This window comes from Oryx dammah, unplaced genomic scaffold, assembly GCF_014754425.2.
Source record: "Oryx dammah isolate SB20612 unplaced genomic scaffold, SCBI_Odam_1.1 HiC_scaffold_11, whole genome shotgun sequence".
Taxonomy (NCBI): Eukaryota; Metazoa; Chordata; class Mammalia; order Artiodactyla; family Bovidae; genus Oryx; species Oryx dammah.
In genome coordinates, this window is record NW_024070195.1 from 9,049,323 (window position 1) to 9,072,593 (window position 23,271).

General features: G+C 47.3%; 1 protein-coding gene across 8 annotated transcripts; it reads left to right on the forward strand.

The window, feature by feature from the left end:
• Nucleotides 1-4: 4 nt before the first annotated feature.
• On the forward strand, nucleotides 5-22,899 carry SIRT5 (sirtuin 5). Of its 8 annotated transcripts, none has more exons than XM_040249255.1 (10): nucleotides 91-175; nucleotides 675-679; nucleotides 4,885-5,034; nucleotides 6,679-6,812; nucleotides 8,043-8,268; nucleotides 9,973-10,060; nucleotides 10,847-10,900; nucleotides 12,205-12,328; nucleotides 12,854-12,969; nucleotides 22,376-22,899. In XM_040249255.1, exons 3-10 carry the CDS (start codon nucleotides 4,920-4,922, stop codon nucleotides 22,449-22,451), a joined length of 933 nt encoding a protein of 310 aa, XP_040105189.1. In that variant the 5' UTR covers nucleotides 91-175; nucleotides 675-679; nucleotides 4,885-4,919; the 3' UTR covers nucleotides 22,452-22,899. The 8 variants fall into 8 exon arrangements, with proteins under 8 accessions (XP_040105195.1, XP_040105194.1, XP_040105189.1 ...); XM_040249259.1 differs by having other exon boundaries at nucleotides 121-175; nucleotides 4,902-5,034; XM_040249261.1 differs by lacking the exon at nucleotides 675-679 and having other exon boundaries at nucleotides 5-100.
• Nucleotides 22,900-23,271: the final 372 nt, after the last annotated feature.

The window sequence follows — 23,271 nt, forward strand, 5'->3', positions numbered from 1 at the left end:
GGCCGCTGCAGCCCCGGGCAGGTGGCTCGAGCCGCTCAGCTCCCAGGCTCTTTGTCCAGCCCCCGCGCCGGGGATCCGCTGCGGTTCCCACCTCCTACAGGTGCGTGGGCGCCGGGGCCGGGCCGTGCTCTCCGCCGCCTTCCTGGACTCCGAGGGTCGCGATCGAGCACAGGGGGTGCCGAATGGGCGCCGTGGAGGGGGGCTCCCGGGGCGGGCGCAGGGTTGGCGGGGGCGGCCCACCGCGGCGCGCATGCGCGGATCAATTGCATCGGCCGGTTCCGGGGTCCGCGAGGGTTGGGGGGAGGCGAAAGGGCACAGGGGAAGGGGGGAGGGGGAGAGAGTGGAGGTGGGGTGGGGAACGGGGATGGCGAGGGGGAAAAGGGGAGGGCGAGGAAGGGAAGGGGGCGCAGACGCCGTTTCTTCGCGTGGATCCAGCTGGCAGTCCCCCACCCCGCCGGCAGACACGCGTGCGGAGGCCGGAGATCGGGGTCTTCCCGGCACGGCGCGGGGTGCTAGCTGCGGCCGGAGAGGCGAGGGAGGGGACCAGAAACGAGGTTGGAAAGTCAGGTGCCCGGGGCGGGTGAGCCTGGTAGGTCGCCATGAAGGAGGGGTGGCCCGGGGGACTCGGGGCAGGGTGTCCCCGTTGAGTAGAGGTTCTCCAGGCCCTGCTGCAGGCCGAGTGGCACATGGGGCGGCCTGGACCGGGTGGTGGCCGTGGGAGGCGCAGCCAGGTCGGGACACAGTTGTAAAGCTGCAGTTGCTGGGGGTATATTGGGTTGTGTGGGTGTGAGACATGAGCCGAAGGGCGAAGTGGGGGCCAAGGAGGATGGCGACCTAAGGCTTTTGGGGGACGTTCAAGAGTTGAGGCTTGACTGTGAGCTGGGAGCCTTGTGTTGGACATCCGAGGCGGGGTGCACTGGTGAAGCCCCGGGAGGGTGGGCGATCCAGCGAGGTAGGAGGAAAACCCGGAGCAGCGAGTGGGTCCCCGAGAGGTGATCAAAGGGGTCAGAGGCTGGACCTGATCCAGGTGGACCGCTGGGTTTAGCAAGGTGGAACGGGCTGGTGACCTAGATAAGAGCGAGCTGTGGACTGGGGAGAGGAAGTGAGTCTCCCAATGTTGATAGCTGGGGCCTGGTACTTTGCATTTGTTTGGCTCATGAGGTGAAGTCGCTCAGTCGTGTCCACTCTGCGACCCCATGGACTGTAACCTACTAGGTTTCTCTGTCCATGGGATTCTCCAGGCAAGAATACTGGAGTGGATTGCCATTTCCTTCTCCAGGGGATCTTCCCGACCCAGGGATCGAACCCGGGTCTCCCGCATTGGAGGCAGACACTTTAACCTCTAAGCCACCAGGGGAGCCCTTTGTTTGGCTCATAGGTGTTCAAAAAGTATTTATTGAACACCCTTGGGAGTTTTTGTAGTTCCCTCTGGATGTACTTTAATGTTTTGTAAATGCTTTTTCTCTCGAATTCCTCATATAACCTTACATTTATTGTATTTTTAAGAATTGGGGTGCCCCCTTTCTCAACAGAGAACATAGAGATATTTTTCTGATTTTCTAATTGGGTAGGTGAGTTTCAGGTTTCCCAAAAAAAGCCTGTTTAAGTGAGGATTGCCATTCACCCAGACTAATGTCAGTGTTTGAGAATCTATCCTGCACTCAGAAAGCTCCCAATGACTGGGATGAATGAGTTTATTTTCTTCCCTGAGGCCTTACTTGCCACCTGAAAGTCAAATCAGGGCAAGATAATTGGAGGCTTTACCCAGGGCAGTTTTCACCGTGAGGGCTTTTGGACCAGATAAACTGATGTCTTCCTCCTCTGACTCAGCACAGTGGGGGCCTTCTTACCCTGCCCATATTTGCTTTGAATTGTGTTGAGTTTGTGGCAGCTAGAACTACTGCCCACTCTGATCCACCAGAAAAGCACATAAATATTGACACAGAGGATTCTTCTGATGAATACTTTGCAGTAGCATCTTGAAAATGTTTCTCAGGTGGCACAGTGGTAAGGAATCTGCCTGCCAATGCGGGAGACGCTTCCTGTATCCCTGGGTTGGGAAGATCGCCTGGAGAAGGAAATGGCAGCCTGTTCCAGTACTCTTGGCTGGAGAATTCCATGGACAGAGGAGCCCGGCTGGCTATAGTCCACGGGGTTGCAAAGAGTCAGACACAACTGAGAGACTAAACAGCAACAGCAAAGCATATTGAAAATAGACTTCTGTTCTGAGCATTTACAAATCATGGAGGTAAATTTCAGGTGGCACTGTTCTGAAACAGTGTTTGTTTAAAAAAAATTTTTTTTAAGTTTTTTTTTTTTAAACCTCTCCTTTGTTTTCACATTTACTGAGAGACTTGGAGAATATCTTGTAAATTAATGGAAAATTTAGCAAAACAGTTCCCACATTCATTACAAAAAATTCATGATTTTTTTGTCTTGTAAATTTTTTTATTTACCATTACAATTTCGAATTTTATCTAATTTCCAGTTGACAATCAGCAGCAGTTTGAAATACTCCAGCTTTTTAGTACCTCTTTAAGTTTTAACTATGAAACTAAAACTTACAGTTTTAGTTAAACTAAACTTGTAGTTTTTAACTACAAGGCTAAATAGTATTTCCCTGGATGAAATACCTCCAGTGATGAGCTATATCTGTTATGGATGAACCACAGTTTGTTTATCCATTCATAAATTGATAGGCCTTTGGTTTGCTTCCAGCTTTTGACCTGCTACTATCCGATAGGCCTGTTGAACATAAATAATTTCACAGGACACCAACATCAAACAAGGCTACACTGTAATCATGATGAATCAGGACAAAAATAAGACTTCATAATTAGGTCTGAAACCAGATATAAATAAGAACTTTCTCTAAACCACAAAAAATGATAAAACACCCTCCTATCCTGGCTAATAGGAGGGCCTGTTGCCTCTTGACCAATCCCAGCCCAAGCTTTACTTCAGTCTCTCCTCTTTAGATCATGTTCCTTGAAATATCCAATAAAGGAAACTTCCCAGACAACGTCCAGTGTAGATCAGAGCCTCCTTCCATGACTCTCCCTAGCCTTACCCAACACAAGCCCAGATCCTTTTCTGAGTCCTAACTTCATCAGGATGGGCTTCCCTGGTGACTCACTGGTAAAGAATCTGCCTGCAATGCAGGAGACCCCTACATTGGAAAGATCCCCTGGAGGAGGAAATGGCAACCCACTCTAGTATCCTTGCCAGGAAGTCCCATGGAGAGAGGGGCCTGGCGGGCTACAGTCCATGGGGTTGCAAGAGACACACTACTTATCAACTAAGCCATCACCACCAACGTCACCAATATGTCACCAATATGCCTGCAGCCCCTCACCGTGAGCTTCTCCCTCCTTGCACTTGCTCAGCTGCAGGTGTGTTCCTAGACTTTAGCCGGAGAGCACTCACAATGCAGATAGCATAGAAGCACACCTACCGAAAATCCTTCCACTCTCGTCTCCATACATCCTGATTCTCATCCTCATTCTTGTTACTAATGTCTTGGGAATTCTTCCACTTTTTTTTTTTAAACACATGCAAATAAGTACTCTTTGCGTTGTAGAATGTCATACAGGTAGAATCATACATGCATTCTTTTTTTACAGCAACCATGCTGTGTATTGTGAATGTGTCCTTGTTTATTGAACTCATCCCCTGCAGATGGTCATGTGGGTTGTTCTAGACTCTTCCTATTAATCATAATAGTCTAAAGAACAGCCCTGTAGATATGTCATGTTGAATGTGTACAAGTCTCACTGTCGTCCAGACGGGATTGCTGGGTCAAAGGGAAAGTGCATTTGTAGTTTTGATAAGTTGTCCTGCAAAGGGATTGTAAAATACTGGGAAATGTGTTATTTTTTTACTTTTCCTATACCTACAAAACTTTAATCCTGAGTTCTTCCAACAATTTGCATTCTTCTACTAGGTAAAAGTCAGATATATCAGTTACCCTTTTGATGTCATGGATCTGAATACTGCCTTTCTCTGTGTCTTTGTCTTTCTCTGTTATCCCTGTCTAACTCCTCAGGGCTAGATAAAGATTTAGTCACTGTGCTTTAAGACTCACAGATTTCTTTGACATGATCTCATCTTAATCCCATTTGTTGTTATGGTACATATCTTTCCGGCCTCGTTCAGTTCTCAGTTAGAATTTACATTCTCGTAGAAACTGTATTTTGACTCAAAGTCAAGCCAATGGCTCTCATACCTTTTTAAAAGTATCAGAACCTGTTTTTCAAATGAATTTTCCCATCTAACTCCTTCCTAAATCTCTAAGGCTGTGGTTCTCAAACTTGAGTGTTCATCAAAATCACCTGGAGCCAGATGGGGGCCCTACCTGAAGAGTTCCTGGTTCAGTGGGTCTGGAGTGGAGCCTATGACTTTACATTTCTGATGAGATCTCGGGATGATGCTGGTCTGGGAACCATACTTTGTAAACCACTGTTCTAGGCACCTCAGAGCTTTAAGAGTCAGTCAGTCAGTCATTTCAGTCGCTCATTCACGTCCGACTCTTTGCGACCCCATGAATCGCAGCACGCGAGGCCTCCCTGTCCATCACCAACTCCCGGAATTCACTCAAACTCATGTCCATTCATGACTGGACTGCAGCCCATCAGTCTCCTTTGTCCATGGGGATTCTCCAGGCAAGAATACTGGTGTGGGTTGCTGTGCCCTCCTCTAGGGGATCTTCCGGACCCAGGGATCGAACCCGCACCTCTTTATAGCTCCTGAATCGGCAGACCTGTTCTTTACCACTAGTGCTACCTGGGAGGCCCATATGGGTGTGTGTGTGTGTGTGTGTGTGTGTATTTGTAGAAATATGAACGTTTTCTGATTGTTTCTGTTTGTTTTGTGATTTTTCTAAAGTCCATCTCAATTGTTAGTGCAGCACAGAAAACCTGATGCCACCTTTCTGGATCGTCCCGAACCGATTGTTTTCCCAGCTGTACTGTGGACTGAAGTCTCCAATCTCCACACACACCAAGATTTGCCTAACAATGGCTCGTCCAAGTTCAAGTAGGTCTTTCGTACATGGTGCCATCACCTCCCTCTGCAGCCCACTCTCTTCCTTTTCTCCATCACTGGTTTCATGTCTGAGGGGCGCTTGATCGGTCCAAGAGTTAGTTAGCCTTGGTCGCCACTGCCTCCCAGGGAGACCAGAGAACCCGCTCCATCAACCGAGGAACCTGCTTCTGGTCTTGCTCAAACCTTCAGTGCCTTAGCACAGATTTGCTGCACTTGGAAGATGGCCTGTGCCCGGCAGACCCTGACTGGGTGGCCTGGGCCAGCCAGAGGCAATGCTGGTCCACACTGGCTTCTCCCGGTGCGGGCAATGGAGGGGGATTCCCACAGCTTGTGAACCACTCAGGCCTGGCCAGTGGGACACAACCTTTCCTTATCCCGCGCGCGAGGGCTGCAGAGCTGCGGTGCCCAGGACAGCGAGAGCCACAGGCGGTGCCAGGACCGAGTCTTCGCTGCAGGAGAGACAACGGCAGTTCCCAGTCTGACTCTTGATCCTTATCCTGGGATGATGATATTTGGCTCAGGCCACCTTGTGATGCCCAAGTGCTCGGCGCAGAGCCTGGACACAGGGAGCCCTCACGGAAGGCGAGCTGCTGCCCCTGTGGGTCTGAGCTTGGGCAGGAGGATGCCTGGAGATGGAGGGCCAGGCTTTGTGTCCTGGGGCGCACGCCGTGGGCTATGACCACGACTCCCTGCTGCCGAGTCATTCTGTGCGTTCAGTCCCCTTCCCTTACCCCAGGTCTCCAGGGCCGTCTTGTTAAAAAGACCAAGTCTCCCTGGAGCTGTAGAGGAGAGTGTGTCCAGAGTGGGACATTTGTTCATGGAGCATTTGTTCATGGGAAGGGGCCCTTGTCCTCACCCTGGTAGTGATGCTGAGGGAAGCTGGAATTAGCAGGATCCTCCAAGGGAAGTGAATTTGGGGAGGAAGGGACGGCTTTTGGGGTCCAGTGGGCCTGAGGTCAGCCCTCACACCACACAAGCTTGCTTTTACTTCTAAGAAGGAAGATACATTCCCATTGTGTGTGTGTGTGTGTGTGTGTGTGTGTGTGTGTGTGTGTGCGTGCTTAGTTTCGACTCTGCGACCCCATGGACTGTAGCCTGCCAGGCTCCTCTGTCCATGGGATTTCCCAGCCAAGAAGACTGCAGCAGGCTGCCATTTCCTTCTCCAGGGGATTTTCCCGACCCAGGGGTTGAACCCATGCCTCTTGAGTCTCCTGCATGGCAGGCAGTTTCTCTACCTCTGCACCACCTGGGAAGCCTTTTTAAATCCTCACAGCAGCCCTGCTCTCTCAGGAAAGCACGCTTGTGCATATGAAACAGCTAAGGAGACCCAGACAGCAGAGGGTCAGCGGTTCACATAGGATCCTACTGGTGGGAGATAGTGGCGGGGGGTGGGGGGGAGTAGGCAGAGTGGGGCTCAGAGCTCGGGCTGTTCACCCCAGACCGCCGCCCCTTTCTGCAGACGCTGTACTCTCACACATCAGGTGCACAGGGCCATGTTCATTGCATGGGAAGTTTTTTATTTGGTTATCTTAAAAGTATAATTTCATGCAAGGTCAAGTTTCAAAATATAAGCAATTGAACTGGGACATAAATGTCCAAATGAAACACTGGATTGACCAAGATTTTCCTCTTTAGATATGGCTGACTTCCGGAAGTGTTTTGCAAAAGCCAAGCACATAGTCGTCATTTCCGGGGCTGGCATCAGTGCTGAGAGTGGGGTTCCAACGTTCAGAGGAGAGGGAGGTTACTGGAGAAAATGGAAAGCCCAGGTTGGTAATGTTTCCAGAACTCTGAAAGGCTCTTTCTGAATGAAGCCGTTTAACAGTTAGACTCAGAATCTCTATCAGAGGGGAACGTTTTGAAATTTTCTGTGACCCTTTTATCCTGTTCTTTTTGGCATTGACACAAAGTCCATAGGGTTATAACCTCAGCAAAGCCGCCTCTTTTCTTTCTTTCTCGGCGTGTATTGATTATCCTTATTCAGATAGCAATTGGATTTCCTCTAGTAACCAAAGTGGAACCGGGAAACTTTGGTTAGCATAATTCATTACTTTTCTATTCATGTTGAAATTAAGAATTACACATTTTTAAAAAGTTCCTGTGAACTTTCCGAATGAAAACCAGTGTTGAGTTGTTAAAGGCTTAGGCCTTGATGCTCAAAACTTTGTACAAAGGTCATTAGAATATAAGTTATCTGGGGGCACGGAGTTTTTAAAATTCAGTTTTTATTGAGATATAATATACATGCAATAAAAATCACCAATTTTAAGTGTACAGTTCAGTGAGTTTTGACAGATGTATATATAGTGGTACAACTGCCACCACAGTCAAGGTGTATAACATTTCTTTTTTTTTTTTTACTTTATTTGTTTATCTTGGCTGCGCTGTGCACAGGTGGGATCTTTGTTCCTTCATCAGGGATCAAACCCGTGTCCCCTGCATTGGCAGGTGGATTCTTATCCACTGTACCACCAGGGAAGTTTGGAGAAATTGTACTTTTAAAAATATGTATTTTATATATCCTGTTACTATAATGTATACACTATTTTTTTTTTTAATGTGTAGTTGTATGTGTGTGTGGACCTATAAAAACTGAGTTTTCCCCCATGGCCATTATAGCTCAGTTGGGCATTTTGCATTTTACTTTTCCTGGATAAATGAGATAGCCATCATGTCACGTGGAGCTCCATGAAAACGTGGCTTCCAGCCTAAGTTACCTTCCCATGCATTGCTCTATGTTCGTAGCTCAGAGTAGAAGATGGGACGGGTTACGATCTTGCTGGGGAAATTAAACCTAATTTCTCCAGGGCCCCTCAGGAGCCCCGGGCCCCCGCCCGTGTGAACCTTCCCACGACACCCCCCGGAACTGTGTGCCTGCCGCCCACAGCCAAGGGCGCCTGGGAGTGTCCGCCCACCTAAGTCCAGTACCCTCGTGGCCCGGCTTCCAGAGCATCAGCCCTTCTTTCCCCCCTGACCCCCGCCTCCTGCCTGCCCCCCAGGACCTGGCCACCCCGCAGGCCTTCGCCCGGAACCCGTCCCAGGTGTGGGAATTCTACCACTACCGGCGGGAGGTGGTGCAGAGCAAGGAGCCCAATGCTGGGCACCTGGCCATTGCCGAGTGCCAGGCCCGGCTGCACAGGCAGGGCCGACAGGTGGTGGTCATCACCCAGAACATCGACGAGCTGCACCGCAAGGCTGGCACCAAGAACCTTCTGGAAATCCATGGTGAGAGGCCCTTGGTCTTCATGGGAGGGGAAACCAGACCTGAAAACACGTGCTGCTGGGGCCCAGCTGGGTCCACCGAGTCAGAGCAGCATGGTGCCAGGACCCCAGGGTCTGGCGCGCAGACCACCTGGCCTGGAGAAGCCGGTCTGCATCCCTGCGTGCTCTCCCCTCCCTGGGGGTCCTGTTGCGGGGGCCCTGTGCTCCCAGACGGTCCCCACCCCACCCCCACCTGGGCGCTGGGAAGCGGGAGGTTTGGGCTGTTGAACAGTTGGGGCTCTGGCAGGATTCAGGCTGCGAAGGCCTGGCATCCCTGGGAGGTCCATTTACTCTCCCTGCCCTGCCCCTGCACCGTGGGCACTGCCCACTCCGGCTGTGTTCCTCCTCCACCCTGGAGCCTTAAGGGGGCTGCCAGCTCAGTGACCTTCCCTCCTGGGAGCCCACCGGGTTTGTGACACCGAGGAGCTTGTCTGGGGTCCCTCTGGTTTCTCTTCTCTGCTTTCACTGACACCCTCCTCTTCCCTCTTCTCACTGAAAATCTAATAAATTTGTTCACACAAGAGCATAAATGGGTATGTCAGAATTTCTTCCCAAGGGCATTTGATAGTCTGTGATGCTGTGTTGAGCAGCTCAGTCGTGTCCAACTCTTTGCTACCGTTTGGACTGTAGCCTGCCAGGCTCCTCTGTCTGTGGGATTTCCCAGGAAAAAATACTGGAGTGGGTTGCCATTTCCTCCGCTAGAGGATTGTCCTGACCCAGGGACTGAACCTGCATCTCCTGCATTGCAGGTAAATTCTTTACTGCTGAGCCATCCATAGAAGCCCTTTAATAGTCTACAAAAATTCAGTCCAAAGAAATGCATTTCAAATTGCAGAATTTCCAGAAGCAGTGACCCAGTGGGGCTCCACGCTCCCTTCCTCCAGTTTAACCATCTCCTCAGAAAATAAATCTCTGGATGGCCTGACCATCATTATCCTTTTTGACCAAACACTACTGCTGGAGGGACGGGAGGCCATAATTAGACCAGTCTGGAACTTGTGCCCCAGCTTGTATTTGGGGAATGTGACTGACAGCTCCATCAGCTTGGCCTGGGACAGAGGAGGGGGGTGGTTTCTCAAAGAAGGAGGCCTGGAGAGAACGGACCAGCGTGTGTCCCCTGCTGTGTGACCTGCTCAACGCTGACTATGTAGCGAACTGAGGTCACCTTCTATGGGTTAAGCTCAGTAAGTCTTTGCCAGTTTTAATGATTATTTTCTTCATTTATTATTTGGTTATTTATTGAGCTGCTTTTGTAGAAAAGATTCAAGCTTTACTAAGTCAATATTAAGATTTTGTAAAACATATCCCAAGCTACTGAGCCTCCATCAGGCGTATTCTCAGTGAATCCTGCCCTTAGGGTTAGGTTGTCTTCTTCTACCCTGTTGCACATTTGGATTCCGCCTGAACACCTGGGTGATCAGAGAGCTCCTGGTCATGCAGTAACTTACTTCCTGTCCCTCTCCTCTCTCCGGATTGCGAAGTCCAGGAGGGCATGTGTTCTGGCTTTTTCCATCTCACTACATGCCTTGAGGTTTCCCATGAAAGCTGGGATGGGTGCATTTGTTAAAGTGATGTATAGAAACTAAATCATTTTGTACTCTTTTAGACGTGGAGTCCGTTGCTCCCGATTATACTAAATTCCGGTCTTGTTCAACTTGTGTTTTTCAGGTAGCTTATTTAAAACTCGATGTACCTCTTGTGGAGTTGTGGCTGAGAACTATAAGAGTCCAATTTGTCCGGCTTTATCAGGAAAAGGGTAAGTATACTGCACTCTGGAATAGGTGTGTGCTGTTTTGCCTCTTCAGTTGACTATAAACATGAAGAAATTGAACATTCATCTATGACTCCCATGGATATTTATGAGACATAAAGCTAGAGACAGTACAGCTATATTGTAAGGGAAATATTTTGCTCACAGGTTACAGTAAGTGAAAATAACAGGCTCTAACTCCATACATTATGATCCCAACTTTGTATTTAAAGACACATCCACCCTCACCATGCTGACGTATCTGTGTGTAGATAAACGTCCAGAAGAAAATCAACAACATATTAACAGGGACAGTAGGATTATGGCAATTTTGATTTCTTTTTTTATAGCTTTCTGAACTTTCCAACATGTCTATGATGAACATTTACTATTGTAAACAGTAAAATTGGGGGAAAAATTAAGAGTAGACTCAAAATATTGAGAAAAATTCTACCTAGCCATTGGTATAAGTTGTACAAGTCACTTAGTAATATAATATCATTGCAGGTGCTTGAAATTGCAGTGGCATGTATGATGCAAATCATGAAGCTCTCCTTAGCACAACAGTACTACACCCCCTCTCCCGTACATACTCCCTCTCTTGAGGTAGAACCACTGATAGTCAATTGTTTGTGTCCACCCTCCTCATCCTCTTGTAAGCCAGTGTGTATTCATCAGAGGTTTTGTGCCACAGATGGCCAGGCAAAGAGACAGTCTTACTGGGTTATCTTATTTCTCTGTTCTTTGATTCCATCAGTGACATTCTTCCTTTTCTAATATTATTTACTTCAGGGCTCCAGACCCCCAAACTCAAGATGCCGGAATTCCAGTGGAGAAGCTGCCCCGGTGAGTAAAAAGGCTTTGAGCTGTGTTTGGTGCCCCAGTTTGAAAAAAAAAGAAAATTAGTAGGAGTCCCAATCTGAGTTCACTTGGTGAGATGCCTCTGAAACATGCCAGTGCAGAAACCAGCCCTGACCCATGAGGTCAAGGGTGAAAGGACAAAGGGTGAACCAAACCAGGCTTAAGAGAAGTACATCTGTCCTGTCCCTTTCTCCTCTGTGTTGTGGTGGGATCCTTTGAGGTCTGGAACGTCTCAGAAGCTGCTGGTTGTAGACGTTCCCCCGGTGTGTGTGAAGCGTAGTGGCTGGCATCCAGGACCCAACTGGTCAGGAAGCCTCGGCTACCACCCTCCTCCCCATGTCCTCCTCATCCCGGGGCTATGGAGGCCGTAAGAGGGCTCACAGAGGTAAAGTTATGGGTCTGAGCAGAATTTGTGCAGATTAACAATCGCAAAAAAACGTGGAAAGATTTTTATGTCAGTGTTTCAAAACTTGACCTTAAAATGGCCTTTCCCAAAGCGTTTCATAGAGCAGTAGCTCCATGTGACGCTGGTAGGCACTACTCGGAGAAAAAAGATGCCACATGCCCAAATGAATATGGAACCACTAGAGTGAACCAAGTTTGAAGCATCTTCCTTTGCTACAGAGCTACTCAGAGCACTGAATGTGTGAAAGTACCTTGTTACTCCCTAAAGAGCAATTACACTAACATTTCCCTGGTTTACTGAACCTTTTGAATTTTTCCTAATAAGGATTTTCATTACTAAAATCAGAGTTTTTACCTAAAAGAGTAAGTTTTCATGACTAAATTCTAAAGTTTTGATCTAAAATAAACTTGATTAGGCAATTAATATGATGAAAATGGAGTTTGAGGGACATTATTTTAGAACGTAAATAAATACATTGACTAGAGATGACCTAGGGTAGTAGCTAGTGAAAGATGAGAGATTTGGGGAAATTGACACAGGAGAACTTGGCTACCTACAAGGCAAGAGAGAGGTGAATTTGAGAGAAGATGAGGGAAGTCATTGATGACATTAGCAAGTGGTTTGTGTGTTGAAGGCAAATCTGAGTCCAGTAGTCCTCCTGGGTCCAGCTAACCATGAGCACGGCTGTGCCTGAGTGGAAGGAAGTAGCTGGGAAAGAAAGCTATTTAGAAGGAGAAGGTCAAGGTTGGCTGAGACACATTCACCAACAAATCACCCCAGTGCATCCGGACACAATAGAGATTTTATGATTTCCCCCAATCCACCCAGGCAGGCCTTCCCAAGAGTAGGTCTTGGGAGTGGGTTAAGGATGTCATTCTTACAGGTGTGAAGAGGCAGGATGCGGGGGCCTGCTGCGACCTCATGTGGTGTGGTTTGGAGAAAACCTGGACCCTGCCATCCTGGAGGAGGTGGACAAAGAGCTGGCCCTCTGTGACCTGTGTCTAGTGGTAAGTCACGGCCTTCCCTGATCTTTTCAAAGAGCAGAGACAACTAAAACTAAGTTGGGTGATGATCAGATCATTTCTTTGCCACTCTTGCCACAAGCTCAGCTCTCTTTTTCATACCAGGTAACTGGTGGTAAAGAACCTGCCTGCCAAGGCAGGAGCCGTGGGTTTGATCCCTGGGTCGGGAAGATCCCCTGGAGAAGGAAATGGCAACCCACTCCAGTGTTCTTGCTGGGAAATTCCATGGACAAGAGGAGACAGGAGGGCTACAGTCCATGGGGTTGCAAACAATCAGACATGACTTGGTGACTAAACATGAAAAAAATCCTTCCTGAATTCTAGGGATCAGCCAAAGGGGAGCCTCCCCCTCCCCTCTTGTCCCCCAGACAGTCTCCATTTATCCCGCCCAGCTTACCTTCCCTCACACCAGCAGCCACAGACTGGCCCGAGCTTCCGTAAGGTTTTCTGCAAAGACGCTGCCTCTCCACCGTGTGGTCGCTTGTGCACTTCCGTTTGTTTGCTCTGCAGGTGGGGACTTCCTCCGTGGTCTATCCCGCGGCCATGTTTGCCCCCCAGGTGTCTGCCCGCGGCGTGCCGGTGGCCGAATTCAACATGGAAATCACCCCGGCCACCAACAGATTCAGGTACGGGGTCACCGGGGTGGGAGGCGGACAGCGCTAAGCAGGTTTGGACGTGGTCATCCAAGCAGATTTTACCTGCTGTCCTGGTTTTGGAACACAGAGTTCATGTTTTCTTATTTGGTCTGTAGTTGCTTTGATGGAAGAAAACAATATGCTATTTGTAGATTGATGGAAGAAAGCATTAACTGTAGATTGAGGTAGCCATGTCTTTTTACAGGGAGTTTGCCATAGGGTTTTTGTTTTTCACATTTTGAAAGTTCTTCTTTGATGCTTTAGACTTGACTTTTATTCATGTGTTAAAGCTAAGTATAGTAATGGCTTTTAGATGCCGGTCAGCTGAAGACTCAGCATGTAAGCCAGGGAGACACCCACATACAACTCCGTCACCCACTGTTCTCCGTGGGGCTCCCTGGGCAAATCCTCTCTGGTCTTATTGCCAAGAATGCTTGTACTTGTGGCCATTTAATGATATTGATCCTGCCCCCCCAAATCTGTGTGGAAAGTATAGATTATTGTAGGATATTCACATGTCTCAGTCTAGGCTCCAGTTTACATCTCCTTTGTTTTGCTTTCTTTTTTTCACTCCTGCTTTTCTGTCTTCCCTTTTAATGTACTTTATATATTCTTAAGAGTCTAATTTCCTTTCCAGAATAAGGTAGACTATGAACTAATACATCAAAATGAATAAGTAAAATGTAAAACGTTACTGAAGCATCTTGTCAATATTTTAGTTGGTGACTTTTACCTCAACTACGTATTTTTAAAAATGATGACTGGGAACTTCCCTGGTGATCCAGAGGTTAAGACTTGGCCTTCCAGTGCAGCGGGTGTGGGTTCCACCCCTGGTCGGGGAGCTAAGATCACACATGCCTCTTGGCCATAAAACCAGAACATAACAGAAGCAGTATTGTAACAAATTCAATGAAGACTTTAGAATGGTCCACATTTAAAAAAAAATCTTAAAAATTTTTTTTTCTAAACTCTGATGGCTGGGTACCACTCAGGAGATTCTGATGTAACTGGTGTGAGGTATAGCCTGCCCCCCGCCTTTATATGCTTCCTAGGTGATTCTGATATGCATCCATTGTGTACTCTTCACGTGAAAGGAAAATGAACTTGGCAGTTTTCCCTGCAAGTTCAGACGAAATTCTTGGAGTGTAATGATATCACTTCATAAGTTGGGCCTCCCAAAACCACAAACCTGCATCAGCTGCTACTCATCTTCAACAAAAATTCTTCAGCTTCCCATCCTGAAAACCTGCAGTGTCTCTGTTCAAATAAACAGGCCTCTCGTTGGTCTGAGACTTTGACCAGATCTGAACAGCACCAACTGTGAAGAAGGCTGAGCGCTGAAGAATTGATGCTTTTGAACTGTGGTGTTGGAGAAGACTCTTGAGAGTCCCTTGGACTGCAAGGAGATCCAACCAGTCCATTCTGAAGGAGATCAACCCTGGGATTTCTTTGGAAGGAATGATGCTAAAGCTGAAGCTCCAGTACTTTGGCCACCTCATGCAAAGAGTTGACTCATTGGAAAAGACTCTGATGCTGGGAGGGATTGGGGGCAGGAGGAGAAGGGAATGACAGAGCATGAGATGGCTGGATGGAATCACTGACTCGATGGATGTGAGTCTGAGTGAACTCCGGGAGATGGTGATGGACAGGGAGGCCTGGCGTGCTGTGATTCATGGGGTCGCAGAGAGTCGGACACGACTGAGCGACTGAACTGAACTGAACTGAACAGCACCAACCGCAGGAACCACAACAGATGCTCAGTGGACCTTTTCGGAAGCCAAGACTCTTTGTACCACAACATCTCGGAATTTTCCCAGATAAGTATAACTGATCAGTGAAGCCAGCGATGCTTTTATCTGGCATCATCAAAGCTGACATTTAGAAGAGGTGTGCGTGGTCATCTTCTCATCCTACTTGGGTTTTCAAACAGAGAATCAAACCCAGACTGACTGAGAAGCTGGTTTAAACACGCATCTTAACAAAGGCCGAAATTTCTCACATCTCACATGTAACAGATGTTGGCTGAACTCTAGCCTAGGTCAGAGGTCAACAAACTACTGCCTGCAGGCCAAATTCACCTACTGCTGCTGCTGCTGCTAAGTTGCTTCAGTCGTGTCCGATTCTGTGTGACCCCATAGATGGCAGCCCACCCAGGCTCCACCGTCTCTGGAATTCTCCAGGGAAGAACACTGGAGTGGGTTGCCATTTCCTTCTCCAATGCATGAAAGTGAAAAGTGAAAGTGAAGTCTCTCAGTCAGGTCCGACTCTTTGCAACGTCATGGACTGTAGCTGACCAAGCTCCTCCATCCATGGGATTTTCCAGGCAAGAGTACTGGAGTGGGGTGCCATTGCCTTCTCCAAATTCACCCACTATGTTTTTGTAAATAAAGTTTTATTGGCACCCAGCCATAGCCACATGTTCCTATATTGTCTGTGGCTGCTTTTGCACTTAAACAATGGAAGTAAAGAGTTGCAGCAGAGACTGTCTGGCCTGCAAAGATGAAACAGTAAGTCTCTGACTCTTTACAGAAAACATTTTGCCAGCCCCAGCTCTAGGTTAGTAGGAAAAATGAAAATTGAAATGATACTGCCTTTTCACCTGATTTGTTACCTAAAGGTTGTAGGAAATGATGCCTGCATTTTATGTATTTATTTATTTCTGCTTACATTTTCAATTTGGATTTCGCAAGACTCCTTCGACCTTGCACAAGTTGTTTGGATTCTTTGCCCCAGTTCTAATTTAGAAACAGAGTCATGGTATTTGCCTCCCATCGAAATGTATTAATATTTTCAAGGTGTTAATTAGTTCCTGTCCCAGATGGTTATCTTGGATGATTTTCTGAGAAACCATTAGACTAGGTATTTGGGGATTTAAGCATCAGGATTTTGACTGTTTCTCAACCCCAGGGGTCTTTGGCATGTAAGGATTGTAAGGATCTTTGGCATGTAAGGATTGTAAGGATCTTTGGCATGTAAGGATCTGTAAGGATCTTTGGGATGTAAGGATTGTAAGGATCTTTGGGATGTAAGGATTTGTTGAAGCAGAAATGGGATTAGTGCACCCAAGGTACTGGGGTGTAAGGCCTTCCAAGGACAGTGGGCCCCCCACGCCCTGTACCCCCAGTCATGCAGCTTTCCATTTCTCTAAACTTTGGGATTTAGTCCAAGTCCACGAGTGTTTATTTAGCACCTTCTATGTCCTAGTCTCAGATATGCAGATGACACCACCCTTATGGCAGAAAGTGAAGAGGAACTAATAAAAACCCTCTTGATGAAAGTGGAAGAGGAGAGTGAAAAAGTTGGCTTAAAGCTCAACATTCAGAAAACAAAGATCATGGCATCTGGTCCCATCACTTCGTGGGAAATAGATGGGGAAACAGTGGAAACAGTGTCGGACTTCATTTTGGGGGGCTCCAAAATCACTGCAGATGGTGACTGCAGCCATGAAATTAAAAGACGCTTACTCCTTGGAAGAAAAGTTATGATCAACCTAGATAGCATATTCAAAAGCAGAGACATTACTTTGCCGACTAAGGTCCGTCTAGTCAAGGCTATGGTTTTTCCTGTGGTCATGTATGGATGTGAGAGTTGGACTGTGAAGAAGGCTGAGCGCTGAAGAATTGATGCTTTTGAACTGTGGTGTTGGAGAAGACTCTTGAGAGTCCCTTGGACTGCAAGGAGATCCAACCAGTCCATTCTGAAGGAGATCAGCCCTGGGATTTCTTTGGAAGGAATGATGCTAAAGCTGAAACTCCAGTACTTTTGCCACCTCATGCGAAGAGTTGACTCATTGGAAAATACCTTGATGCTGGGAGGGATTGGGGGCAGGAGGAGAAGGGGAGGACAGAGGATGAGATGGCTGGATGGCATCACCGACTCGATGGATGTGAGTCTGAGTGAACTCCAGGAGATGGTGATGGACAGGGAGGCCTGGCGTGCTGCGCTTCATGGGGTCACAAAGAGTCGGACACGACTGAGCGACTGAACTGAACTGAACTGATGTCCTAGACTTTGTTGTTGTTTAATGACTCAGATGTGTCCAACTCTTTTGTGACCCCGTGAACTTTTACCCACCAGGCTGCTCTGTTCATGAAATTTTCCAGGCAGGAATACTAGACTGGGTTGCCATTTCCTTCTCCAAGGGATCTATCTTCCCCACCCAGGGATCGAACCTGCGTCTCCTGCATCGGCAGGAAGATTCTTTACCACTGATACTGTTCTGAGTGCTTGGGATAGGATATATTAGTAAACAAAATAAAACTCCTACCACGTGAAGATGGCCTCCTAGTAGCCTCAGAGGGCAAACAGTGAACAATAAGATAATAAATGTGCAAACTGTGTCACCCAGGAGAAGTGGGATCGGGCTGTGGGAAAAAGCAGAGGTAGAAGCGGGCGGGGGGAGCAGGCGGGCCCGGGATCCAGTGGGTGGTGGGGGCTTCAGGGAGAAGAGGTCTGACAACACTGGAGGAGAAACGGTTCGCTGAGGAGACCTCTGGGCCAAGAGCCTGCCAGGTGCGAGGACCACCTGGGCAAAGGCCCCAAGGTGGCAGCCAGCCTGGGAGGCCCGAGGGACAGCAAGGAGGCCAGTGTGTGTGGAGGCGGGGCGGGGAGGGGGGCTCCAGGAGGTGGAGGTGGTCAGTAGTGTGTGTGGAGGGCACGTAGCGTGTGTGCGGGGGACGTGTCCCCAGAGAAAGCGCCCTGCAGGTGGAGTTTAGAAGTCTCAGGAACCCTTAGCTAGAAAACAGCTTCATAGATGGTTTCTTGTTTATGTTTGTACTCCTCAGGAGGGTGAAGAGGTTACTTGTAATTTATGGTTGGCCATTTGATAGGGAAGGCCAGTGCTCTGCCTGCCGAGATCACAGGTAGCTGGTTGGCCCTGTTGGTCCTTGCGGTGGGGCCCTAGTGGTCCCTTAACCAAAAAGTCACTTAAAGCAAGAATAGTAAAAAAAGGACACGTAAGCATCTCATTTTCATTTAAAGCATAAATGGGCATTCGTTTACTTTTTTTTTTTTTTAATAGAGCCAAAGGCCTTTTCTTTGAGTAGGAATCTGCAGATTGGGGCTCACCTTTGTTGCATAAATCATAGTCATAATCCTCCTGGTGGTGGTGGTTTCGTCGCTCAGTCGTGTCTGACTCTTGCGACCCCATGGACTGTAGCCCACCAGGCTCCTCTGTCCATGGGATTCTCCAGGCAAGAGTACTGGAGTGGGTTGCCATGCCCTGCTGCTAAGTCGCTTCAGTCGTGTCTGACTCTGTGTGACCCCATAGACGACAGCCCACCAGGCTCCCCCGTCCCTGGGATTCCCAAGGCAAGAACCCTGGAGTGGGTTGCCATTTCCTTCTCCTTCTTGATTTAGTATAGTGCCTCATATGTTCCTATCTTAACAGTTTCTTAGTATAATGGATAATTATTAGAATCCCCTCCTCCATGGGATCTTCCTGGCCCAAAGACCTATCCTGAGTCTCCTGCGTTAGCAGGCAGATTCTTTACCTCTAAGCCACCAAGGAAGCCCTCAAAAGAGAATCCCGACATTTAAAAGCGGAGCTGCCATTGTCCTGGTTTTAATTGTATCCTGTCGAGTCTGAATGACACAGCAACTTGACACCCACCATCATTATTTACAAAACAAATATGTAAGTGGGTTTTTCACCGTGAGAACCTTCACATTTTTTTCTTTTTCTCTTTGAACTTGTATCCCCATCCATCCTATTTCTACCACAGAAATGTATACTATATGTATTTTTATGCTTGGAAATCTTTTGTTGACTATCGTTTTATACTTCTGCTTCAAAGTATACGAATTATTTATTCTCAGTTTCCTTAAAACTTAAAAATTGTTCCACAGAAAAGCTCTTCTAGATGGAATTATCACCGCAGTAATTTATCCTATGTAGTTGTTGAAAACAACAAATAATACATTTTGGTTAATAATTCTGTAAAAGGCAAACTATGGGAAATGCATCTCTTAGTAGATGCGTGGAGGGTGAGGTTTTTGAATTAGTTCAAGTGTCCGCTGGCTTCCCTGGTGGTTCAGACGGTAAAGAATCTGCCTGGTAATGCAGGCGACCCGGGTTCGATTCCTGGGTTGTGAAGATCCCTTGGAGAAGGGAATGGCAATCCACTCCAGTATCCCTGCCTGGGAAATCTCGTGGACAGAGGAGCCTGGTGACTTACAGTCCATGGGGTCGCAAAGAGTTGGACACGATTGAATAACTAACAGAGACACACACACATCCACGCTGAGTATTCCGTGCCATTAGGAGGAGGCAGAGTTCATGACTGCAGCCCCAATAGGCCTGTGGTCACGGGAAACAAACCTGCATCCTAAGAAGATCACGTTTCCTGACTCACTACAGCGCAGGGGACCCCAGAGAGCCCTGCTGCGTGTCCCCAAACAGAGGAAAAGATGGAGTTACTGTAGGGTGTGGAAGGAGGGTTGAGTTTAGGTGAAATTTCAGTGAAGCTGTTTTTGATCAACTCAGCAGCTAGCAGGACTGTGTGTGTGTGTGTGTGGAGAGAGGTTAGATCCGCTCTGGCTGCAACGTGGTCGCAGGGTCCTGTGACCTTGGAGGTAGACGTGAAACACTGGGCCCAGACACCTCTCACCTGGAGCTCCGCGCCTGGGCTGGAAGTCAGGCTGCTTCTCTGTGGCCAAGTGACTGAGGTCCTCCAGGCACAGGAGTCTTTCATTCTTTACTGCCATCATTTCCAACAGTGAAGTGTCTGATAGCGTATGATTTGAGAGGACAGACTTCCTTAAGGAGCATCAAAGCAGTAGTCGCTCGAAGAAGGGAGCTGCTGTGACCGTGGGCAGCTTGTCTTGGAGTGGGGCGGGGGGAATTGTGTTTCGAGTATCTGTGTCTCTAATTCCAGTCTGGGGGGTGGCAGGCCAGATTTTCCAAGCTAAACACTTACCTTTTCAATGTCAACTGTAATTCTTAGTTTTTGCTTTTTATAGAGAAAAGCAAAAACGAAGTAGTCATGTACAGATGTGAGAGTTGGACCATAAAGAGCTCAGAGCACCTAAGGATTGATGCTCTCAAACTGTGGTGCTGGAGAAGACTCTTGAGAGTCCCCTGGACTGCCAGGGGATCAAACTAGTCAATGTTAAAGGAAATCAGTCCTAAATATCAATGCTAAAGCTGAAACTCCAGTGCTTCGGCTGCCTGATGCAAACAGCTGACTCACTGGAAAAGACCCTGATGCTCGGAAAGATTGAAGGCAGGAGGAGAAGGGGACGACAGAGGACCAGATGATCAGATGGCATCACCAAGCCAATGGACATGAGTTTGAGCAACCTCTGGGAGATGGTGAAGGACAGGGAAGCCTGGCAGGCTGCAGTCCATGGGGATCGCAGAGTGGGACATGACTTGGCAAGTGAACAGCAACAATACCACACATAAAATACTCAGAAACCAGGGCCACATAAACCCCGGGCATGAAAGAACTTTGTTCTGGCCACTCAGATTTTGGACCACCTTCCATCTTATATGCTGAAATATCCAGAGTACTCCTGAATCGACTTTAGTGATCTGTTTGGCAATTCTGTAAGAGCATCTTTCAATTTTACTGAAAGCAAGAATGCAGTGGCCCTGTTTGTATATATCACCCTGTCTCTAGAAACCATTTGTTTCCTCAGATCCACAGCAGTGTTTCAAACACCCCTTGGTTTGGCAGCCTGTTAAGTTTTCACATTCTGGGATAAGAGGCACCATGTAAGATTTGGGATGGGTGAGGTCAGGTGCAGCTTGCTTTGGTAAACGGGAGGAGGATGAATGTGGAAAGGGGCACACAAAAGAACAGGTGTAAGTCGAGGGAAGTCCCCGAGTGCTCTCTGCCTGGCTGTGCTTCCTGGGAAGTCCTCAAGGGACTGTGCTGGGAGGAGCTTTCTGATGGGCAGCCTTCCTCGTGCTGGGGGTGGTAAGGATGGAGAGGGGCTGCGGGAGGGGAGGCAGAAGGATCAGAGATGCCAGTTCATCAGGGGCGTCCATTCATGGCACGGAGGGAACATTCTTGATCTGTGTTGTATCAAGAATAAGTAATATGACCAGATGCTTTTTTTTTTTATTTTAAATTGTGCTCAGTTGATTTTCATTTATTAATAACACAGTAGAATTAGTTGGTTTCTTTTTTTCCTCTTGTCATAAGTGTTTTCCCTTAAAGGAAGCAGAAATCATTGGTTTTTCTTCTTTTCTCTCTCTCTTCTTTCTTTGATCTTTCTCTTTTTCCTACTTTTTAACTACACGTCAGGGCTAGTTGTGAATTTCAGTGATTGGCGTGGGCCAGCTGACTCAGTTAAGATCCTTATGGTCTGCATGGTGTATGAGATTCATTTTCTCTCATCCTTAGTACCAGTGAAGGCGGTTTTATGTAGTTGTATAAGAGTTTATAAAACTTACAATTATGAGTTTGGCAAAGCAGTCCCAAAATACAATCATGTCTCTCCTTCCTCCTTAAAATAAAATTCTCATTTATAGGCACCTAAATTCTAAACACAGCATTAAAAAAACTAAGATCATGGCATCTGGTCCTATTACTTCATGGGAAATGAAGGAAACAGTGGAAACAGTGGCAGATTTTATTTTTGTGGGCTCCAAAATCACTGCAGATAGTGACTGCACCCATGAAATTAAAAGACATTTACTCCTTGGAAGGAAAGTTATGACCAACCTAGACAGCATATTAAAAAGCAGAGACGTTACTTTGCCAACAAAGGTCATCTAGTCAAGGCTATGGTTTTTCCAGTTGTCATGTATGGATGTGAGAGTTGGACTGTGAAGAAAGCTGAGTGCCAAAGAATTGATGCTTTTGAACTGTGCTGTTGGAGAAGACTCTTGAGAGTCCCTTGGACTGCAAGGAGATCCAGCCAGTCCATCCTAAAGGAAATTAGTCATTGGAAGGACTGATGTTGAAGCTGAAACTCCAATACTTTGGCCACCTGATACAAAGAACTGATTTACTGAAAAAGACCCTGATGCTGGGAAAGATTGAGGGCAGGAGGAGAAGGGGATGACAGAGGATGAGATGGTTGAATGACATCACTGATTTGATGGACATGAATTTGAGCAAGCTCTGGGAGACGGTAAAGGACAGGGAAGTCTGGAGTGTTGTAGTCCATTGGATCGCAAAGAGTCAGACACAACTGAGCGACCGAACTGAACTGAAATTCTAAGCAACTGCTTTCCCAAATTCCCTTGGGAATGAGGGTGCCAACCCATACTGAAGTGTCTTGCATTTGGCCTTGTCAGAAACTTGATGAAAGAACAGGGCTCCAAAATGCCTAAGACTCCTATGAGAGTCGGGATTTTATTCTGGCTGTAACTAAGAAAGTTGACTTGGTGAAGCAGAATTCTCATTTTGCTCATAACTTTGCTGTGTTCGTCCTCCTGTTTCAGGTTTCATTTCCAGGGGCCATGTGGGACGACTCTTCCCGAAGCCCTTGCTCCTCATGAAACTGAAACTGTTTCATAGCCATCCTGGGGAAGGAAGAAATTTCAGCGCATCTAAGTACCAAGCCACCAGCATGGGAGGCAGTCTTGTGGATGGTGAGCCAAATACTGGAAAGTCTGAAAATATCTTTTGATTGCTGGGCTGGAATCCAAACTGCTGATGGTTGATGGGGACTTGGAAGCAACAGTAGTAACCGTGTTTAAAAGGAGAAGTCACAGGACTTCTGAAGTCAGTTCCTGTTATTTTGTTTGATCCTGAACATAAGTCTGATGTGTTTGGTTGGTTACTGGGTAACTTTGTGATTAGATTGGCTAAAACAAAGTGATTCTCCTGATTGTGTTTCTGCTATTTGGGCAAAGATAGACATAGAGGGGTAAAACTCAGGTATTTCTGATTGTTGTGCAAGGTTTGGTGGGAAATAAAATCACTCTCTATGCAGGTAATTTATTGTATAAAAATGTTAGCCCAAGAGTTGTCTTTGTTTGGGACATTTTCTTTTCAGTGTTTATCTGTTTGACTGCCTTAACCTCAAGTTCAGGGCGGGGATAGCTTACAATAAGAACTCATGCAAGGATGGAAGAGAAAATTAGCAGCAAGGTAGAAAATCAGGATGAGAAAAAAGAATGATGCAAATATAGGTTAAACAAAGCTTCCTAAAACTGAGCACAGCCAAAGAGGAAAGGGAGAGGCGACGGTGGGCTGCTTCTTAGTGTCATATACATGGAATGACATTTCTCACTGTTATAAACATACACCCTGCGGGGTCTGCCAAGCTTCCCCAGACACGGAACCTGGAAGGGAGTTTTTCCCATGGGACTTAAAAAGTGTATGCTCAGAGTAC

Excerpts from the sequence above, each read along its gene's own strand:
- SIRT5 (XM_040249261.1), top strand. The coding sequence starts at position 4,920 with ATGCCACCTTTCTGGATCGTCCCGAACCGATTGTTTTCCCAGCTGTAC. Across the intron at positions 10,061-10,846 it reads CCGGCTTTATCAGGAAAAGG|GGCTCCAGACCCCCAAACTC; the intron begins GTAAGTATACTG and ends TATTTACTTCAG. Across the intron at positions 12,970-22,375 it reads CCGGCCACCAACAGATTCAG|GTTTCATTTCCAGGGGCCAT; the intron begins GTACGGGGTCAC and ends CTCCTGTTTCAG.